General features: G+C 36.4%; 1 protein-coding gene across 1 annotated transcript in view; it reads left to right on the top strand.

The window, feature by feature from the left end:
- Positions 1–19,933, top strand: part of LOC114157034 (basement membrane-specific heparan sulfate proteoglycan core protein-like) — a 67,117-nt gene that overhangs the window by 14,491 nt on the left and 32,693 nt on the right. Inside the window, exons 4-14 of the mRNA XM_028037703.1 lie at positions 11,304–11,567; positions 11,808–12,080; positions 12,910–13,173; positions 13,405–13,677; positions 14,433–14,699; positions 15,363–15,626; positions 15,912–16,172; positions 16,783–17,055; positions 17,932–18,186; positions 18,570–18,878; positions 19,471–19,743. Coding sequence (XP_027893504.1) covers positions 11,304–11,567; positions 11,808–12,080; positions 12,910–13,173; positions 13,405–13,677; positions 14,433–14,699; positions 15,363–15,626; positions 15,912–16,172; positions 16,783–17,055; positions 17,932–18,186; positions 18,570–18,878; positions 19,471–19,743 — 2,976 coding nt within the window. The remainder of the gene's footprint in view (positions 1–11,303; positions 11,568–11,807; positions 12,081–12,909; positions 13,174–13,404; positions 13,678–14,432; positions 14,700–15,362; positions 15,627–15,911; positions 16,173–16,782; positions 17,056–17,931; positions 18,187–18,569; positions 18,879–19,470; positions 19,744–19,933) is intronic.

The following is a 19,933-nucleotide window of genomic DNA, read 5'->3' as shown; positions in this document are numbered from 1 at the left end:
AAATCTGTATTGAGATGAATTAGTAATATTGAATCTGCTTCTGTATAATTTATACTAAATAATTTGCTAGATGTGCATTTTATTTTCTTTGTATTGGATTTCCTCTATCACTGTAAAATGTTGCTGCTACATTGTAATAAACAGTAAAATGTTCATATTTGACACCATTTGCAGTAGCAGCTTTGTTATTAATGCTGTTATTACCAATGGTTAAAAAAACATGAATATGTTTGATCTGACGCTTTTCTCTTTCTCTACAGGAAAGTGGAGCCGTGCAGCAACCGATGGAGAAGTTTATTCTGAAATGAGATCCAGAATGCCTCTGGATAAAAACGTTATCACAATGTAAAAATGTCCGGATTGGGTTTTCTCTGTGTTGATTTGAGTTTTTCTGTGTGTTGGTTTTGGGTTTCTGTGTCTTGAGTCTCCGTGTTGTCCTGTCGACCCCTTGGTTGTTCCCAGGTGTGTCTCGTTCCCTGATTACCCTCTGTGTGTTTAATCCCACCTGTGTTCCTTGTTCCTCGTCGGGTCCTTGTCTAATCGGTCTAGTTGTCGAGTCAAGTTTGACGTTTTGTCTCCCGTCTGTTATTCATTAGTTCCAGTTGTCAGCATTATTCTTCTGCTCATCTGTGCTGCCTGGATTATTGTGTTTTTGGACCATTAAATCATTTTTCTCACCCAACAATCTGGGTTCATCACATATTCTCACCACCTTACACTGCAACACATGACAAAAGAAAAAAATCTCCTATTTTTATGCATCTGTGAAGAATTTTTACTAACAAACATTTAATAAAACTGGAAAACAAAAGCTAGATATGCGCGAAAGTTGAAACGGATCAATTAAAAGTTTTGTGTGGATTCAAAGCATGCTGTATTATATGCAAATGTCCTTTAAACTCTTTCACTTTTCAGGTGCAACGATGTTATTGCTGCATTTAAAAGGACATTTAAGTTTAATATTTTCAGTGTCTGTTGAGTTTAGCAAGGAAGCGTCTCTTAACAATGACATTCATTTCTACATTTTTGATACAGATGTTTTAAGCTTTGTTTATTTTATACGCATCCATAAAAAAACATAACTTGGATAAAAATATATTTGTATGTTTTTCTGTTTTTAATTTGTCTTTTTATTAACCATTATATTTCTACCAGCAAACTTTTAGTGGTGATTTTTCTATGCATGACTGTCACATCATTGAACTTCAATAATAAAAAAAGTGACTCAATGTTTGTGCAATCCATAATTTCTTTTTTTTCTGTAAGATTTGCTGAGTTGCTGCCAAATATTAAGGTTTTGTTTGAAGTAATGATTATTTTAGTTTTAACTCTGTTTCTTAATAATCGTGTTACAGACTGCAGTTACTCTTAAATAAATCTTTAGTATTTCTACATCGGGTTTTACTCTGACATGTAAATATTTCCAGTCAAAAGAAACATGGTAAAATTGAAAGTTGCATCAAATCAAATTTTTCTGGGAATTTTTATTTAGTTTTTAATAATTACTGTCCGTCTGCAGTAATCGTCCCACAAAAGTTTAATTTGTGTGCATATTTGTCACTTCTAATGGCTACAATTAGTTAAACAATTAATTTAACATACATTAAATTAAACAATACATTGCTTCATCCATTGCTAACAATATATTTTAAAAAGCTGTGAATGAATGGCTTTAATTTCAATAAGTCGTTTTGATAAAGTTGTTTAATTATTCATGTTGCCTTCATTTCAGACCAACGCGAAGTTTAGACCATTGAACCACAAGAGGGCGCCAGATAATCCTTACAAATACAAGAAAGACGTCATCGGTGCAAAATCCTCCAGAAAAGATCAGCAACCATGAATAAATGGTAAAATACACATATAGATTACAGGTATGCAAAAATATTGACTTATTAGCCTAATAAGTCACTATTATGCTCATTCTAATAATGAGCATAATAATGTCAATTGTGAACATTTAGGTAATGTTTGGAAAGTAAAAATAGATTTTTTTTTTTATATTAATTGAATTGTAACATCATCAACCACTAGGGGGCTCTATATCACATATGTGAGAAATAGAAAAAGAAACAGTTTTTATTGTCCAGCAAAGTGGGACATTCAGGTGTAACAGATATAAATGTTCACACAAAAAGTTCTTGAAGCATTAAAACAATATATAAAAAACAATATTAACAACAATGGTAATAAAAGACTGTAAAAGACAAACATGAAAGATAAGGTGCCGTTACTAGAAATAGAAATATTGTACTCATGATTGAACAGATGTGCAACTGAGTCGTATCACTTTCTGTGCATGTGTGTTCAACATACATGCACAGTATTTACAACAGAACATTAGTGCAGAAATGTTATTTAAAATGAGTAAAAACAGAGTGGATTGTAGAAATGCAAGCATTCCTGCAAAGACATTGATCTTGTTGGAAGCAGTGATGGTTATAAAGTTTAAAAGCTTCTGAGAGTTTGGATCTACAGTAACTCTCCTTTGTGCATTAAGGGTGCAGCAGTTTGTCACTGAAGGAGCTCTACAGCTCAGCTGCAGTTATTTCAGGCTTTTAGTTTCACACTCTGGTTTTTGTTCCTGTTGATACACAGAATGGTGCTGCTAACACCTTTTCTTTTTTTATAACTACGCCTGGGCTTAGTTATAAAATGGCTGAACAAAATGGCTGGATGGCTGAACAAGTTTTAGTCCAGTTGCTCCACAGCGTGGAAGAACTGGACTCAAATCTGGGATTTTTATACATGGAGTTTCTTCCCATGAATCATGGATTCTCTCCAGGTAATCTGGTTTCCTCTGATAGTTCTAATATGAGTTGTTTTCTTTTTTATGTGGATCTCAGAAATTTTGAGATGTGTTTAGGGTGAACGTCACCCCTCTCCTCTAGAGATAGACACCAGCGCCCCTTGTGGGACCAGCGGTGAAGGGAAAGTTGAACTCTCTAACTCGGCCCAGTTAATCTTATTCATTTCTATTATTTCTCAAAAAAACTTGATAAATCATCATTTTATTTTACTCAGCTCTCTCACTTGTTTTCAAAGTAAGTGCGAAGTCTGAAGTGAAGAAACGCGGGATCACTTTCGCTTCACAGTAAACGTCCTGAGTGTCTGGGTCATGAGTCCATGTGGAATTTCATCCTCTGAACTCAGAAGAGACATTTGGTCAGCATCGTATCATCAGACACACATGACTTTTAATAAGCGCAGAACTGAAAGAAAATGTGAAATTCCAGATATTATGGTAATTGGGCAATTTATTAAAATGATGTATTCTGACTTTTTAGCAGACCTCACATTCAAACAAATTACTTCCTTGTTTGTCGACTTGTACTTGTCTGTGTATTCTCAACATTGATGTCTGCCTCCGATGGTCAGATCCATACTGTGACTTTTGGTGATTACGTTTTGATTTCTGAGAACTTATTAATGCAAAGAACCAACAAAAATAAGGAACATGATACACAAAGTATGAATATTTCTGGCCAAGAATTTGCTGGTGTCAGCATTTCCTCTTTGTGTGGTTTTATGGAAACGTTGTTTTGCACACCGAGTGTCACAGCTTGAACTCTGCCCCCTCAGCCAACCCTGAATGTATCATCTATCCTGTCCTGCTGCCTATACAGCTTACCTGTTTTCACCTGCCACATTGTCTGCTGCTCTGCCTCAACTTTCCAGCCATCTTGTCTCCCAGTGGTTTGCCGACATTCTTGTCATTTGACCTGAACTGTTTCTGACTTGGCCTCTTATTTCTTTCTTGGGTTGTTTTGAGGTGCTTGACCCCTGTTCTCTCTCCGATTAGTCTTTTGGGTTCTCGATTTGTCAACAGGTCTTGATGCTCATATCCGATTTTTCATTTATTTATTTATTTTTTGCACGGTCATTTAGATACAAATTGAACTCGACCACAATGACATTTCTGAGTGAGCGGTTCACGACCCGCTTTCGCAGAAGAAGCGCATTGTTTACGGAAGTAACTGCGCGCTTGTACGTTGACACGTGTATCGATCGATTTTACTGTTTATTCAGAAAGTATTGTCACAAGTTCACTCAACACGGAGGAAGCTAATAAAAAGAAAACACATCTAATAGCAGTGGCTTTTTGTGGAGCCTTGACTGCAACTTGGATGTGTAGCCAGAGGTAAGAGACGGGTGAATGACTTGTGATGCTTTTCAGTGACACAGGTTTGGCTCATAAATTCAATATCATAAGTTTCAATCATTGTTTATGTCCTGATTTATTGCATCTGGACTTTTCTGACGTAGAATTACGATGCATGTTTTATATTAATGACATAAAAGTCAGATTAAATGCAACATGACCGTTTAGACTGCAGGCACTTAGAAAACATTCAGAATACGGGTGAAATGGAGGGAATTGGGCCATTCAGATCGTGGTGAAAAAGGTCGCAAAGGGCAAAAAAAGAAGTGAATTTGCCTGCTGTGTGAACATAGCCAAATTGTTTTTCAGTCAGGTGTGACGTCATCACACCTGATGTAGTAGAGATGATATATAACTGGAGTCTCCTGCGAGATATAATCTTTAAAGTGTTCTCTTCAGCATCAGTTTGGTACAAAGACGTCTGAAATCACCTACTGGCCTCAGAACACGCAGATGTATGTTTTCATAAATGAGTGAAATGATCGTGCATCAAGAGGAAGTGAATGTTACCAGCAAGACTTCTGAAGCTCAGTCATCTCTGTGTCTTTTTTTAAATCCACAGCTTCTCTATTTTCTTTCGGCACAAAATTGAGGAAATGAATCACTTGAAGCTAAATGTGTTCAATCATTTAGCTTAGTTTTAGTTCTGTTTTCTGGCAATACATTCATCTGGCATCAATTACAATAATTTATTCTAAGGCTGTATAAAGACGTTGCTTTAGAAATATCTTATGCTTGGTTCATTTCATTTTTAACTTCTTTCAAGCCGTGTTGAGTTGAGCAAAAAGACTCTGGCAACGTTTCACACTTTATTTTTATACCCGTTATTTACTTCTTCACAGCAGAGCTGCTATGTGGATGTGATAAAGACGACAGTTCTTAGAAAAATGCTTCTACATGCATAATAAGGCACATGAACAAGTTTCCACAATTTGAAAGAGAAATATTTTGCTCCACAAGCCTTGAACGAATACTATATTCGTTCTGCCTGACATTTGTTTATTCTTCTGCAATTTTCTGAGCCAGAGTGTTAAAAACAAAGACGTTAATTAGAAATTGTTACAACTGGATATTGATCCTAATCACAGGATCAATATGAAGCCCTTGATCCAGTAGGAGCAATTTCAGTTTTGTCCTTGCTGTGGAAAACGCTCCAGAAAACAACTGGAATGTTTTTAACAGTTTTTTCGCCCACTGTGACCTTTAACCCCAAAGGCTTCATTTAACAAAAGCAACGGATTACAAGTTTTTTGGTGGTTCTGCAAGGACTTCTTCAAAAGATTCCCACTTGTGGTTTGTTGCTAGAATCTCTGTTGCCTGGTGATTCTCACCACTGACCTCATGTTGGTCATAGTGGGTCAGCTCCAGTCCTCAAGGGCCGGAGTCCTGCCAGGTTTAGATAACTCTCTGGTCCAAATGATCTAGCTAACTCATTAGCATGTCAAAGCCATGCACAGGCATGCTGACGAGGTTTTATTTCAGGGGTGCCCAAAGTCGGTCCTGGAGGGCCGGCATGCTGCATGTTTTAGTTAGAAACAACCTTTTCAGCAAGTCAATATTCTTCTTAGGCCTTCTAACGAGACACCATTGGATCCACCTGCGTTAAGCCAGGGAGAGAACTAAATCATGCCGGATACCGGACCCTGAGGACCAACTTTGGACACCCTTGGTATGCCATTTACAGGTCTGGTGGAGAATTTTTAAAAAAATGTTTTCAGTGTTTCCGTGTGGGTATTTTGAAAAACAGTTACCATGTGGGCGGGGCTTTCGTCACTGTTTTCAGTTGTACAGAATCTGACCTGGAAGCATCTGCAGTTATCCAGATGTTTTGCAGTCATTTGGAGCCCAGTAATCACATCGCCGACGCTGAGTTCACATTTTCAATTAACATCCTCAACAAACCAGAAGACATAAAATATTACAGCAACCTCTTTCCCTTTCGTCTTCACATGCTTTCCTCGCCGTTTAGCACGTTAAATTTAAAATAAATACCATTAACAAATATTTCCATACAGAACATTATGTTATTGTTGTAAATTTAAATGGTACATTAACTTTGTTCTGCTCATGTTTTCAGTTTAATAACCCAGTTGGTGGTTTCCTGTGCTTTGGACTTCAAAACCAAATTTCCACCACAACATCAGAACATCCGCTGTGAATCTACTCAAACGGTAAATGACGTTTGTTGCAATGTTATATATATATATCAAATGTACTTTTTAGAGCCTAGTGTAACATTAAATAGCTGAAAAATGCAACATTTCATATAAATAAATAAATGTCAGTTAATAACTATGACAACAGAACAAAACTTTGAAACCTCATTAGACTAAACCTCTAAGTGGTTTAGTCTTTGTTAAAGACTAAACAGTGGAAAGAGTTTTTGTTAAAAGACATTTGTATTAAAATAATGTCTGTGCAGGTGGCCCGTCCCTTAAAGAGCAAAAGTATATTCTACTGTTGCTGCTGTGGACAGGAAGTCTGCATCTAACACTTCACTGTGGTCAAAGCTGCTCCTGCAAACTTTATGAACGCTGAGTAAAAGGGAAGGAAACACATGCACATTAGAGAATGACAGTTTTTAGTGCCTTAAATGCAACTTCTCTTTTTGTTTTTAGTACTTTAGCGAGAGCAAAGTGCAGCTGCTCCAATTAGCTGTGCAGCAGATCTGGAAGTGAACATGGGGGAAACTTTACTCTGCAGACTGGGCTTCTTTTGTAAGTAAATTACTGGATTTCACTTCACTGTTTTGATACAATTATTGTACAGGGTGGGGAAAGCAGCTCGTTGCTATTTTAGACGATCTTTCTTATAATTGTGATGTTAGTCGAGAACAAACTGTGAAACATTTCAAAATCGTAAGAAGACTTGAAAATGATCAAATCTTGTTCGTGTCACATTTCGGTCGGTCGCCTGGATGATTTGTTGCAGCAGCAGAGAAACTGCAGAGATCAAGTCAGTTGAACAAAAGCTGGTTTTTGGTGTCGACCTTCTTATTGTAGTCGTATTCAATAAATTAAAATAGCTCTGTATTGATATATTGATATAATGAGGATTGTTTGTCAGAGCCTACCTTTCAAAAATAACATTTAGGCAGGTATTGAATGTCCTTTTCATGTTGCCCACATTTCTCTCATTAGTGTTATTTCATTGGTCTATGTCAGGGGTCGGCAACCCAACATGTTGAAAGAGCCATTTTGGACCACAAACAAATCTGTCTGGAGCTAAAAGCCTTATATAAGGTTTATAATGAAGGCAAAACAAGCTTTAAGTGTTTATATTAGCTATATTAGCTAAATATCAAAATGACGAAGTGTATACATAATTAGCATTCATGATGTTGCTGAAAATGTTTATTTTCCCTGCAGTGAGTCCTGGACGGAATGACGCATCACGTGACTCTGTTGTACGATGATGCTTTAAGTTTACCTTCCGTTACAATATTAATGTTTTGTGTTTTTAATTTTTTTTCCTCTTGGAACTCGGAAAATCTGCTCCAAAGTGCAGTTTGCCTAACGACGATCTCTCTTTGTAAATAATCACTGTAAAATGTGTGATAGAAAAAAAAAACAAACAACAAAACGGAATGTGCATAACTTGCCCCTTATCTGGGCAACAAACATAGTGCAATAAAACGCAACCTGCAGCTAGAAAATAAAGCAGCATTTTGAACATGTTAAATTATATAAAATTAAATTAATACAGTTTAAGTTTGATTTTTGTGCAAATGCCAAGCAAGTCATTGCAATGGTAAAACATGGCAGCATCCTCTTCTCTTTTGACACACAACCATCCTCGGACCTGAGCAACAAAACACAATAATATCGCTAAGTGTCATTCTAAATACATACTGACAAAAATCACTAATCAATTTATAAAAACAACCACTTTGTTACTAAATATGTGTCTATGGCAGGATTGTGTTCTTGCGTGTTTAATGTAACTTCTGTTTACGAACATCACTGGACGGTTTCTCAACATCGAGCGTAAGATGCAACTTTAATCTTGATAGATAGATAGATAGATAGATAAGATAAATCTTTATTGTCATTGTCACAAGAACAACGAAATTTAAAAAGTGCCATCAATCAGTGCATATGCTTAAAAACAAAAAAATAACTGTCTCACAATTCACACACAATGTAAGAAATAACAAATAACTGGAAAAAACAAAACAAAAACTAATAAATAAGAACAGCCACATTCTCACATACATCATTCATGATGATTAATGATTGTTTTTGATTGCATTTAGTTTTGTTATTGCTATCGGGTAGAAACTGTCTCTGAGACGGTTGGTTCTTGTTCTGGTTGCTCTGTATCTTCTGCCTGAAGGCAGCAGTGTGAACAGAGAAGGTCCGGGGTGAGAAGTGTCCTTTGTGATGTGTTGTGCTTTTCTTAGACAGCGGTCGCTGTGCAGGTCCTCCAGTGAGGGGAGAGGGCAGCCAATGATTTTTTGGGCTGTATTCACAACCCTTTGGAGAGCTTTCCTTTTGAGTCGTAGTGCTGCTGTTATACCATACGCAGATACAGTAGGTCAGTATGCTCTCTATGGAGCACTTGTAGAAGGACACCAGCAGCTTCTCCTTGATGTTGTTCCTCCTGAGAACCCTCAGGAAGTACAGTCTTTGCTGGGCCTTTTTTATCACCTTGAAGGTGTTCATGTTCCATGTGAGGCCCTGCTCAATGTGGACCCCCAGGAAACGGAAATCAGCTAACCTCTCCACACATTTTCCCCCAATGGTTGGTGGTGTAATGTCCGTTTTATTCCTCCTGTAATCTATTATGAGTTCTTTTGTCTTTGAGTTGTTGAGGAGCAGATTGTTCTCCCTGCACCACACCAACAGCCGCTCCACCTCACTCCTGTAGGCGGACTCGTCGCCTCCTGAGATGAGCCCCACCACTGTGGTGTCATCAGCAAACTTGATGATGGTGTTGCTGTGGTGGGCAGAGGTGCAGTCGTGTGTGTGCAGCAGCTAATGTAACATACCTTCCCTGGAAATGTCTTAACACATTACCGTATTTTTCAGACTATAAGCCACTACTTTGTTCCCACGCTTTGAACCATGCAGCTTATAGCCTGGTGCGGCTCAATAAATAACGTTGCCAGTTATTTAAAAACAAAATTGTAGGTTAGGCTTATAGTAAGGTGCGCTCTATAGTCCGAAAGTATGGAACTCTTTCTGTTATTTGACAACTTCTCGCTACAGAGCAAACATCCAGGTAATCCTTCCGCATTTGCAATGAATGTAAATGATTCGGTCCAAGAATTGCAGAATCTCTCCTCGGTTATTTTCCTTGTTTCCTCTTTGCTCTCCATGACCCACCTCACACCCATCAGGTTGTTTCCAACAGCCACCTGCCTCGCGCCCCGCCCAGCTGGAAGAAACGTCACAGGCTGTGACGCAAATCTTTGTTTATGGAAATGTTTAAATTTAATATTCTACACATTTTTATAGCATTGGAAAACGTTAAGAATGATTGTGTCGTGTTTGTCCTCCTCCAGAAACCAAATTAAAACAAAAAATATATATTTCCCACCCCCATCTTTTGAAAATTTCAAATATTTTTTGAAAAAGCTCCAGAGAGCCACTAGGGCGGCGCTAAAGAGCCGTGGGTTGCCGATCCCTGGTCTATGTAATATTCTAATTATAAATGTCATATTTTCATCAGCTGTGAGTGGAAAATCATCAAAATCAAGATTTTTTAAATGTTTGTAGGTAAATGTTTCATGTCATCTTAAAAAAAAGGTTTTTATAATCAATTCTTGTTCATTGCAGTGTTTTGGTCCCTCTGCTGTGGAAATCCTGAAGGTAAGAAACATGTTCTTTATGTTATCATGAATCATGGTCACAATACATATGTCAGGAAAAACATAAATCTGACTTTTGTTTTCAGTCCTGTGCAAGTTTACACAGAACATGAACCAGTTCTAAATTCAGTGAGCAGAAGTTAAGATTGTATTTATCTTTTTCCATGATAGATAAATAGATTCTATAATGGAGATAGAATGTATTTATTCTATATATAGAATAAATACATTCACATATTCATCTATGATGTCATGACCAGAACATTTTACAAACTGGCATTTGGCAACTTATTTACTCTTGTGTATTTCTCTCCGGGTTTCGTATTAATTTGGACAAGTTTCAATCAGAGAGCCTTTATTCACATATTTTACTGCTTTAGCCGCAGGGTGAGAGGTAGGACATCAAATTAAGCTCAGTGATTTAATTGCTGTCACCATCTTAATCATTTCAGTTCATAAAGTCCTCACTGATATCATTGCTGATTTTTAGCCATACTTCCATGCACGTTTTAAGAAAACAGTCACAAACTTAATTTCTCCACTTTCTTCAGGTTTATCTGACTCACACTGATACAGAGTTGAAACTGGTTGATAAAGTCTGAAGAATCTGTAAAGGTCAAAGTGTCAAGTCTGCACTGTTCAGTTGAGAGCAGAAGTTAACAAACACTGAATAAAAAGACACATAGACATTTTTTCCTCATTGTCTCAAGTTAAATCAGATCAAACTTCTCTTGTTTTAGGTTAGCTAGAATTAAGTGGCTTCTATTTGTTAATGCCAGAAAATGTGGGTTAGGGGTTGGTTCTTCAGAACCAGCATGACTTTAGACCAACCAATACAAACTCTCCAATGATAAATGAATTGAGGATTATTTTAGCTATCAGTGGAGATTACAGCTGCATAGCTGAAAGAGACGATAATAAAACAGAATATAGAGAAGCCCTCAGACTGACAGTGTCAAATGAGTTAGAATACAAATCTACACAACTTAAACAAGAAAACTGAACCAGAACCAGATCATGTTCTGATGGTTTGATTGATTTTTCTGCTTTGAATCTCTCTCTGTCTCTCTCTCTCTCTCTCTCTCTCTCTCTCTCTATATATATATATATATATGTATATTTATTGTAATTACAAATGTGTTTGTTTAAGCTATTCTGTTTGTCCCATGATGAGGACTCTACTATTGGGTTATATTTAGTGTTTATTTAAGGTTATATCAGAAGAAAACAAAACAAACCTTGTTTTACCTTCATATCACACAATCAAACAACCCACAGAATATTTTTGTCTGTTTTCCTGTTGAAAATTGTTTTGTTTTTGTTGAATAGTTTCCAAGCCGACTGTGATCCTACAACCCAATCGGACTGTTGTATATAGAGGAGAGAAAGTCACTCTGAGATGTGAGATCTGGGGAGCAGGAGGAACTCAGTGGACGTATGAATGGAAAACAAACAATGGAAACGCTGAAAAAAGATCCAAGGAATACCGAATCAACAGAGTCTCTTACACCAACAGTGGAGAGTACAGCTGTATGGCTAGAGGAGGTCATCAGCTAACAGAATGGAGCGATGCCGTCACACTGACAGTGAGACGTGAGTCTGATTTAGAAACTTTATATTGTTTGAATTTAATATAAAACCATGATTTTCTGTTATTTCTGACTACAAGCAAAAGAAAAACATGGGAGATAAATAAAACCAGCTACATGTCACTGAAGTAAATATTAATATAAGACACTCAACTTTGTAAGATGACTAAGTTTGTAAACATGGCATGAACTAATAAATAGTTTGATTATTGAGTCACTTTCTATTTTGCTTAAAACTCAACAGCAGATAAACCCAGAGCAACACTGACAGCAGACAGAACAATCATACCAGCAGGGGGCAGCATAACACTGATCTGCTCTGTGGACGAATCTGATGACTGGAAGTTTGACTGGTTCAGAAATGAGCAACAATATTCTGCAGCTCGGTTCAGAGAAAACAGTGATCCATACAGAGTCATCAGTGTCTCAGATGAAGGTGTTTACAGCTGCAGAGGAAGAAGAGGAGATCCAGTCTTTCAAACGGAAGAAAGCAGCCAAGTCACTATTCAGAAAACCGGTGAGTTTTGTTCTTTTTCTGTAATAAAATAACAATCTTGCTATAAATTTAACATTTGTTTATCAGTTGCTTTTTTTGGAAGCCAAAGTGCAATCCCAATGATAGCAACAAGCATCAGTAAAACAGTATTTATATGATTGTAACTCCATTTGACGATGCCTTAAAATAAAATGTTTCTGTTCATGTTATAAATTTTAATTGATACATTTTGAGTTTTCATTCATCTTAATTATCTTCAGTTTCACGTTTAAACCCTTTTTGCTTCATCTTTCTATTTATAATACTGAAGGTTTGATCAATTAGATTTTGAAGTAATTTAGAGTTTATATGCTCGTCTTTGTTACTGGATTTTAATCCAGATGTACTTTAGCTAAGATGTGTAACATCTTAGAATTAGTGTATTAGTGCAAAATTAATTTGGAAAAAGAGGCTGTGGGAAAAAAAGTCTAAATTTTTGAGATTTTGTCATCTGAAGCAATAGAAAAACGTTCAGTTAGTTGTTAAAAAAATATATTTGCTGTCTGAAGTTACAGAACACAAATAAAAACATTATAGTTAAAATAATCTCTCTCTCTCCATATATATATATATATATATATATATATATATATTTTTTTTTTTTTAATTACAAATGTGTTTGTTTAAGCTTTTCTGTTTGTCCCATGATGAGGACTCTACTATTGTGTTGTGTTTAGTGTTTATTTTTTTAGGTTTATATCATAAGAAAACAAAACAAACCTTGTTTTACCTTCATATCACACATGCAAACAACCCACAGAATATTTCTGTCTGTTTTCCTGTTGAAAATTGTTTTGTTTTTGTTGAATAGTTTCCAAGCCGACTGTGATCCTACAACCCAATCGGACTGTTGTATATAGAGGAGAGAAAGTCACTCTGAGATGTGAGATCTGGGGAGCAGGAAGAACTGAGTGGACGTATGAATGGAAAAGAAACAATGGAAACGCTGAAAAAAGATCTGGTGAATACAGAACCATTACAGTCTATGAATATCACAGTGGAGAGTACAGCTGTATGGCTAGAGGAGGTCATCAGCTAACAGAATGGAGCGATGCCGTCACACTGACAGTGAGGCGTGAGTCTGATTTAGAAACTTTATATTGTTTGGATTTAATATAAAACCATGATTTTCTGTTATTTCTGACTACAAGCAAAAGAAAAGCATGGGAGATAAATAAAAATAGCTACATGTCACTGAAGTAAATATTAACTCAACTGTTTAAGATGACTAAGTTTGTAAACATGGCATGAACTAATTAATAGCTTGATTATTGAGTCACTTTCTATTTTGCTTAAAACTCAACAGCAGATAAACCCAGAGCCAAACTGACAGCAGACAGAACAATCATACCAGCAGGGGGCAGCATAATACTGATCTGCTCTGTGGACGAATCTGATGACTGGAAGTTTGACTGGTTCAGAAATGAGCAACAATATTCTGCAGCTCGGTTCAGAGGAAACAGTGATCCATACAGTGACATCAGTGTCTCAGAGGGAGGAGTCTACATCTGCAGAGGAGGAAGAGGAGATCCAGTTTTTAAAACTGCATTAAGTGGTAAAATCTCTGTTCTGAAAACTGGTAAGTTTAGTTCTTAATTCTGTAATAAAATAAAAATCTCTCTTTAAATCCAGAATTTGGGTATCAGTTGTGTTTTAATAGCCATAATTTTGGGACCATAGTAAAACAGTAATTACATGACTTTACCTTTATTTGATGATGCCTTAAAATAAAATATTGATTCTGTTAATGTGAAGAAATTGAAAAGGCAATTATTTTTAATTGATACATTTTGAGTTTTCATTGCTTAGCTAAAACCTTTTTGCTGCATTTGTCCAAATTTTTCATTTGTTGCATTTTGAAGCCGTTTAGGGTTCAAATGTTCCTCTTACTGTTACTTGACTTTTATGTAGCAGTGTAACACCTTAAGTGAAGTATTTGTTTGTTAGAGTTATTTTCTATTAAAATGCAGGAAAAGATATACTCATTTGTAATGCTTTATATATTTTCTGTTGTTTTGTCCTCTTAAGTAAAGTTTTTGAAAGAAATATTCAGTCAGCTGACAAAAATTACAATTACTGTCTTTGAGTTAGAGAATACAATTAACATGTTTGTTAAAATTAAAAAGAATTCCAAAGAGTTTATGAGCTCAGAAATTGAAATAGTTTCTATAAAATTGTACTTTTGATTTATTAAATATTCAGTCAGATAATGTTTGCTTAAGTAACAAAGCAAACATTGTTGACGTACGTATCATACATGGGAACAGCAGTGTTAATCCAAATAATATTTCTGTCAGTGTTTTAGATGAAAATTGTTTTGTTTTTGTTGAATAGTTTCCAAGCCGACTGTGATGCTACAACCCAGAGGACCTGTTGTATATAGAGGAGAGAAAGTCACTCTGAGATGTGAGATCCAGGAAGGAGGAAGAAGAACTCAGTGGATGTATGAATGGAAAAGAAACAATGGAAATGCTCAAAGAAGATCTGGTGAATACAGAACCATTACAGTCGATGAATATCACAGTGGAGAGTACAGCTGTATGGCTAGAGGAGGTCATCAGCTAACAGAATGGAGCGATGCCGTCACACTGACAGTGAGACGTGAGTCTGATTTAGAAACTTTATATTGTTTGGATTTAATATAAAACCATGATTTACTGTTATTTCTGACTACAAGCAAAAGAAAAACATGGGAGATAAATAAAAATAGCTACATGTCACTGAAGTAAATATTACAAAGTAACTCTGTAATTTACTATTAAGCCACAACTTTAATTCTTTTATAATAAATTTAATGTTGTACTAAGCAATACTCAACATTTTAAGATGGTTAAATGTGTTAAAAATGCTTTGTTTTTCCTGAAGTAAATCATCTTCTATGATTTATCGTGTATCGAATAATCAATGAGGATTTTTGTGAATCGGGTATCGAGGCTTGTGGTGCAGAAACGGGCGGTGACGTTTGAAGCCTCACAATCGGGCCGTATCACGTGATCCAGAAACCGGCCCGTTAGTTTGCTTGTGAATTGAAATGCATTGATGTTTCCTCTGTCATATTTTCTTGTTTTAAGACTGTATTGAATATGTTTGCAATTTTTTTGAGTTTCCTTTTTGCAATGGACGTATTTTCCCCTTGTCTGGCAATAATGTAATCTTTCCTAATGAGCATTGCACATGTTAATAATAAATTATCACATAAAGCAAAACAGAGAAGAATGGTCACTAATATGATTTTCCTTTGTTTTTTTTATTTAAAAACCGCAGCAGATGAACCCAGAGTCAAACTGACAGCAGACAGAACAATCATACCAGCAGGGGGCAGCATAACACTGAGCTGCTCTGTGGACGAATCTGATGACTGGAAGTTTGACTGGTTCAGAAATGATCAACAATATTCTGCAGATCAGTTCAGAGGAAACAGTGAACCAAACAGAGACATCAGTGTCTCAGATGGAGGAAAGTACAGCTGCAGAGGAGGAAGAGGAGATCCAGTTTTTCATACAGACAAAAGCAACGTTCAGAAAATTGGTGAGTTTAGTTCTATTCTATAATAAAACAATCAAAAAAGCTGTTTTAAATATTTGATCTGTTTATTGGTCAAGTTTTATTACTGCTCATTGTGCTCCGTTTGTGGTTCACCTTAAAATATTACATGTTTTTTTTTTCTTGCTTTGTCAGAAACAAAACACAAAATGTTTTATTTGCATATCACCAATTAATGAAGGTGCTAATTGTAATCTATAAGAATTAAGCATTTTCCCTTTTTTGCTCAATATAAGTTTCTGTCTTCTGACTGAATATTATTCATTTTAGTGTCTGGGCCGACTGTGAACCGGCATCCCAGCTGGCCTGTTGTATTCAGAGGAGAGACGGTCACTCTGAGATGTGAGATGCAGGATGATGAAGGAACTCAGTGGACGTATGAATGGAGTCCAAGCAAGAGAAAATCTCCAACATCCAATGAATACAGGATCAGCAGCGTCTCTGAGTCTGACAGTGGGAGCTACTGGTGTTTGGCTAGTAAAGGCTATCAGACATCAGACTGGAGCTCTGAATTTAAACTGACAGTAAAATGTAAGTCTGACAGAAACATCCTCAATCACACAATCCTAAAACACCAGACAACATTTTTGGATGCAAAACTTCTCACATCTGCTTTAGTTCTCATGTTGAATGATAAATCAGAAATAATTTGTAACAGTTTTAGGCTGTTTTATCTTAGCCTGGCCATTGCCTTCAGTTAATCTCAGTTCTAATCTCTCTTCAGTGCTCTGTCTGGGCTTTCTCCCATTGACTTGGATTTTCTCCAGTAGAATTTCTACTGGGCCAATCAGTGAACAGAAGAATTTCTGAACGATGATGTCGATTTTCTGCGTTGTTTTAAAAATGGACTCTGTCTGTAGTTTTAGCAATGGAAGCAGAGGAAGTGAAGGAAACCGTTCAGTCGGTTCTAGTCACGCTTCCAAATACTGGTTCTTGAAAGAATAGTTCTTAAACTTTTCTTTTTTAATCAGGTAAATTGATTGGGAACAATTTCTAATTTTCAACAATAACTTGGCCAGGAAGCGTTAAACATCAAACAGCATAAGTGACTCAGAAGTTAAAGTTTGATTGATCTGAACAGTTTGTTTCCTCAAACAAGCCACTTTCTAAAGGTTGTCTTGTTTCTGTTTGTTTCAACCAGCAAATCGACCCAAAGCCTCACTAACAGCAAGAGTTAACATCATACCAGCAGGGGGCAGTGTAACACTGAGCTGCTTTATGGACATCGGTGTTGGCTGGAAGTTTGACTGGTTCAGACTGGAGTCCAAGTCTTCTACAGCTCAGCCCATCAGAACCAATGAATCGGATGGAGTCCTCTCCATCTCAGAGGGAGGAGAGTACAGCTGCAGAGGAGGAAGAGGAGATCCAGTTTTCTATACTGAAACCAGCAGAGAGGTCACTATTCAGAAAACAGGTAAACTTGTCTTTATTGTGAAATGAAACATCTTTAATGTTTCTTTGTTCATCAGTGGTGTTAAAAACATTATGACTCCAGTGTGATGATCATCATCTGTAACTCCATCTAATGACGCCTGAAAGCAGAAAATTTGCTCCTGTTCATGTTGTCAGATATTTAAGCCAGACTATGAATTTCTATGTTGATATTAATGTAGGAGGATTTACTGCAGCAACGTTTGTCTGTTTGATGGAGAAACTGTCACAAATGTGATTATATAATGAATACAGTCCAACATTGAGACTGTATGCCAGTAATTTATAGGAAGTGCATGTTATATGTCTAATACTGCTATGTTTTGTTTTATCGTTCTCTACCAGTGATCATTTTATTTTATCACTTATAATGAGAGATATTAGACACCTACTGTTAGAGACAGAGGATTTGATACGTTTTTTTTTTGTAGTTATCTTTGAATTAAGTAATGTATATACCTTTTTTCAGTATCGTGGATAATTGTCTCTTAAACTGTCTGGCTTTGGTCAAACCTTTTGTGTTTCCCTCCACAAACTTCTGATAGTTTAAATGACATATTTGAGTTAATTGAAGACACACCTGTGGGTGTGTTTTAGGGCCACACCTGAAACTCACTGCTTTCTTGTTTGACATGATTGGAGCGTCAAAAGCTACAAGAAAAATAATAAAAAATCCTCCAAAAGATATTTTTGCTAGGTTTTCTGGCATTTAGCAAATAGAAATAATTTTGTTAATTGTAACTAACTTAAAAACCAGAGAAGTTTGGTCTGATTTGATTTCAGAAGTTGGTAAATAATGTGTTTGTGTCTCTTTATTTGGTGAATGAAAATATCTGCTCTCTGTTTCTTATGTGATCAGTTCCCATTACACCAACTGTGATCCAACATCCCAGTTGGGCAAAGATCTACAGAGGAGAGAGAGTCACTCTGAGATGTGAGATCCAGGATGATGGAGGAACTCAGTGGACGTATGAATGGAAACCAACCAATACAAACTCTCCAACATCCAGTGAATTCATGATCACTGCTTATAACAGTGGAGATTATAGCTGCAGAGGAAGAAGAGACAGTTTCACCTTAACAAAGTGGGGATTCATCACATTAACAGTGTTCAGTGAGTTCACCATGTATAAATTATGTTTACAGGGATTTTACTAGCAAATATCAATATTTAATGAAATATTTCTATATGTGTGTAAGTATGTTTATACTTTCACAAATATCAAAAACTGAGAATCAACTTTTACTGCAGGTTACAATGAGTAGCTGCATTTCCATGACAAATGTGAACAAATCTTTGTCCATGTTCTGCTATGCTAAGCTCATTCACATGACAAGTCATTAAAAATCAGTGACTTGTGTAAACAGTTACATGAAATGTATTAATTATTCATGGCGTTAGCGCTCATCATCTCTCATCCATCAGAGGAAAGTGTTACTCCAACACTAGAAATTTTATTCAAAATAGCATTTTTGTGACCATCTCTCTCTCTCCAGCACCCAAACCTCAGCCTGTCCTCTCTGTGTCTCCATCATGGCCGAATCCTGGAGCCTCAGTGACTCTGAGCTGTGAGTGTTTGGAGCTTCAATCAGCAGGATGGAGGTTCTTCTGGTATAAAGCTGTTCCTGATCCATCCAGCAGTACCTACAGATTTGAGTTGCATCCTGGCAGCACCAATGGGACTGAGCAGAACTCCTTCATCATTAGTGGACCGACTCACACAGCAGGATTTGTGTGCAGAGCAGGAAGAGGAGAACCAAAGTTTTACTCTAATTACAGTGAACTAAAGTTTGTCTGTTCCGCAGGTCAGTTTGTTTTTGTTCTTTCATTTTGGATTTTTATTCCACAATTTGCATTGCACTTTTGATGAGCTCAGGTTTCTAGTTAAAGTTGTGAATAATGTATTGTGTTCTTCCTGTTTAATGTGTTGTTTTATTAATAGTGGTAAACACACCACTCAGTTAAGTTAGAGAAGATGATGAATAAAAAGCTGAGACTATTGGAGTCATTTTGACTATTTCTGTTTTAACTACCATAAAGTAACAAAGTAGCAGATTATTACTGCAGCAGTTTACTGTTATTAATATTTAGCAAAGCTGATAGTTTTTATATTTTTGATTTTAGTTTTGTTACCTCAAAGCTCTGAAACTCTGACATTGTGGACTCTTTTCTCTCTTTTAAAAAAATGATATCAACAACTTTAATAATATAAAATTTTATTTGAGTTAACACTTATGTTCTTTCTTTCTGTTTTTGGTGTCTTTGGTTTTACCTTCCCTACTATAATGTCTGTAAACCACTAATCTTTTTACAGTTTATTTTACAATCACAGCTCAATAATGAACTTTGTTTTTTACATTTTTTCAACACTAAGAACAATTATTTTCTTGTTTTCAGACTCTCATCCAGCAGCTTCTCTCTCAGTGAGTCCTGACAGAGTTCAACATTTACTTAATCAGTCTGTCACAATGAAATGTGGTGGGAACGACACCAAGTGGAGAATGAGGAGGTTTACAGAATCAACCAGTCCATCATACGTTCAGTGCTCCAACTGGGGGAGGATGAATGGATCCTCATGTACCATTAACAGACTGGAGGATCACAGTGGAGTTTACTGGTGTGAGTCTGGATCTGGAGAATTCAGCAACGCAGTCAACATCACTGTACAGGGTAGGTTATGATTTTATTTAATGTTTTTACTTTTTATTATTGAGTATAACTACAGTTCCTGTAGACATATCTCTACAGGAATATAGTGATTCCTACATTGCTTGCTCTCCAGGTAAATTAAAAAAAAAATGAATTAATCAAAATTTAGTGTCTGACGTGTGCAGCAGAAAGGCGTTAACGTTTTTTGTCC

Source organism: Xiphophorus couchianus, chromosome 14, assembly GCF_001444195.1.
Source record: "Xiphophorus couchianus chromosome 14, X_couchianus-1.0, whole genome shotgun sequence".
Classification (NCBI taxonomy): domain Eukaryota; kingdom Metazoa; phylum Chordata; class Actinopteri; order Cyprinodontiformes; family Poeciliidae; genus Xiphophorus; species Xiphophorus couchianus.
Note: the sequence above shows the minus strand (reverse complement) of the source record. Positions and strands in the feature narration are given on the sequence as shown.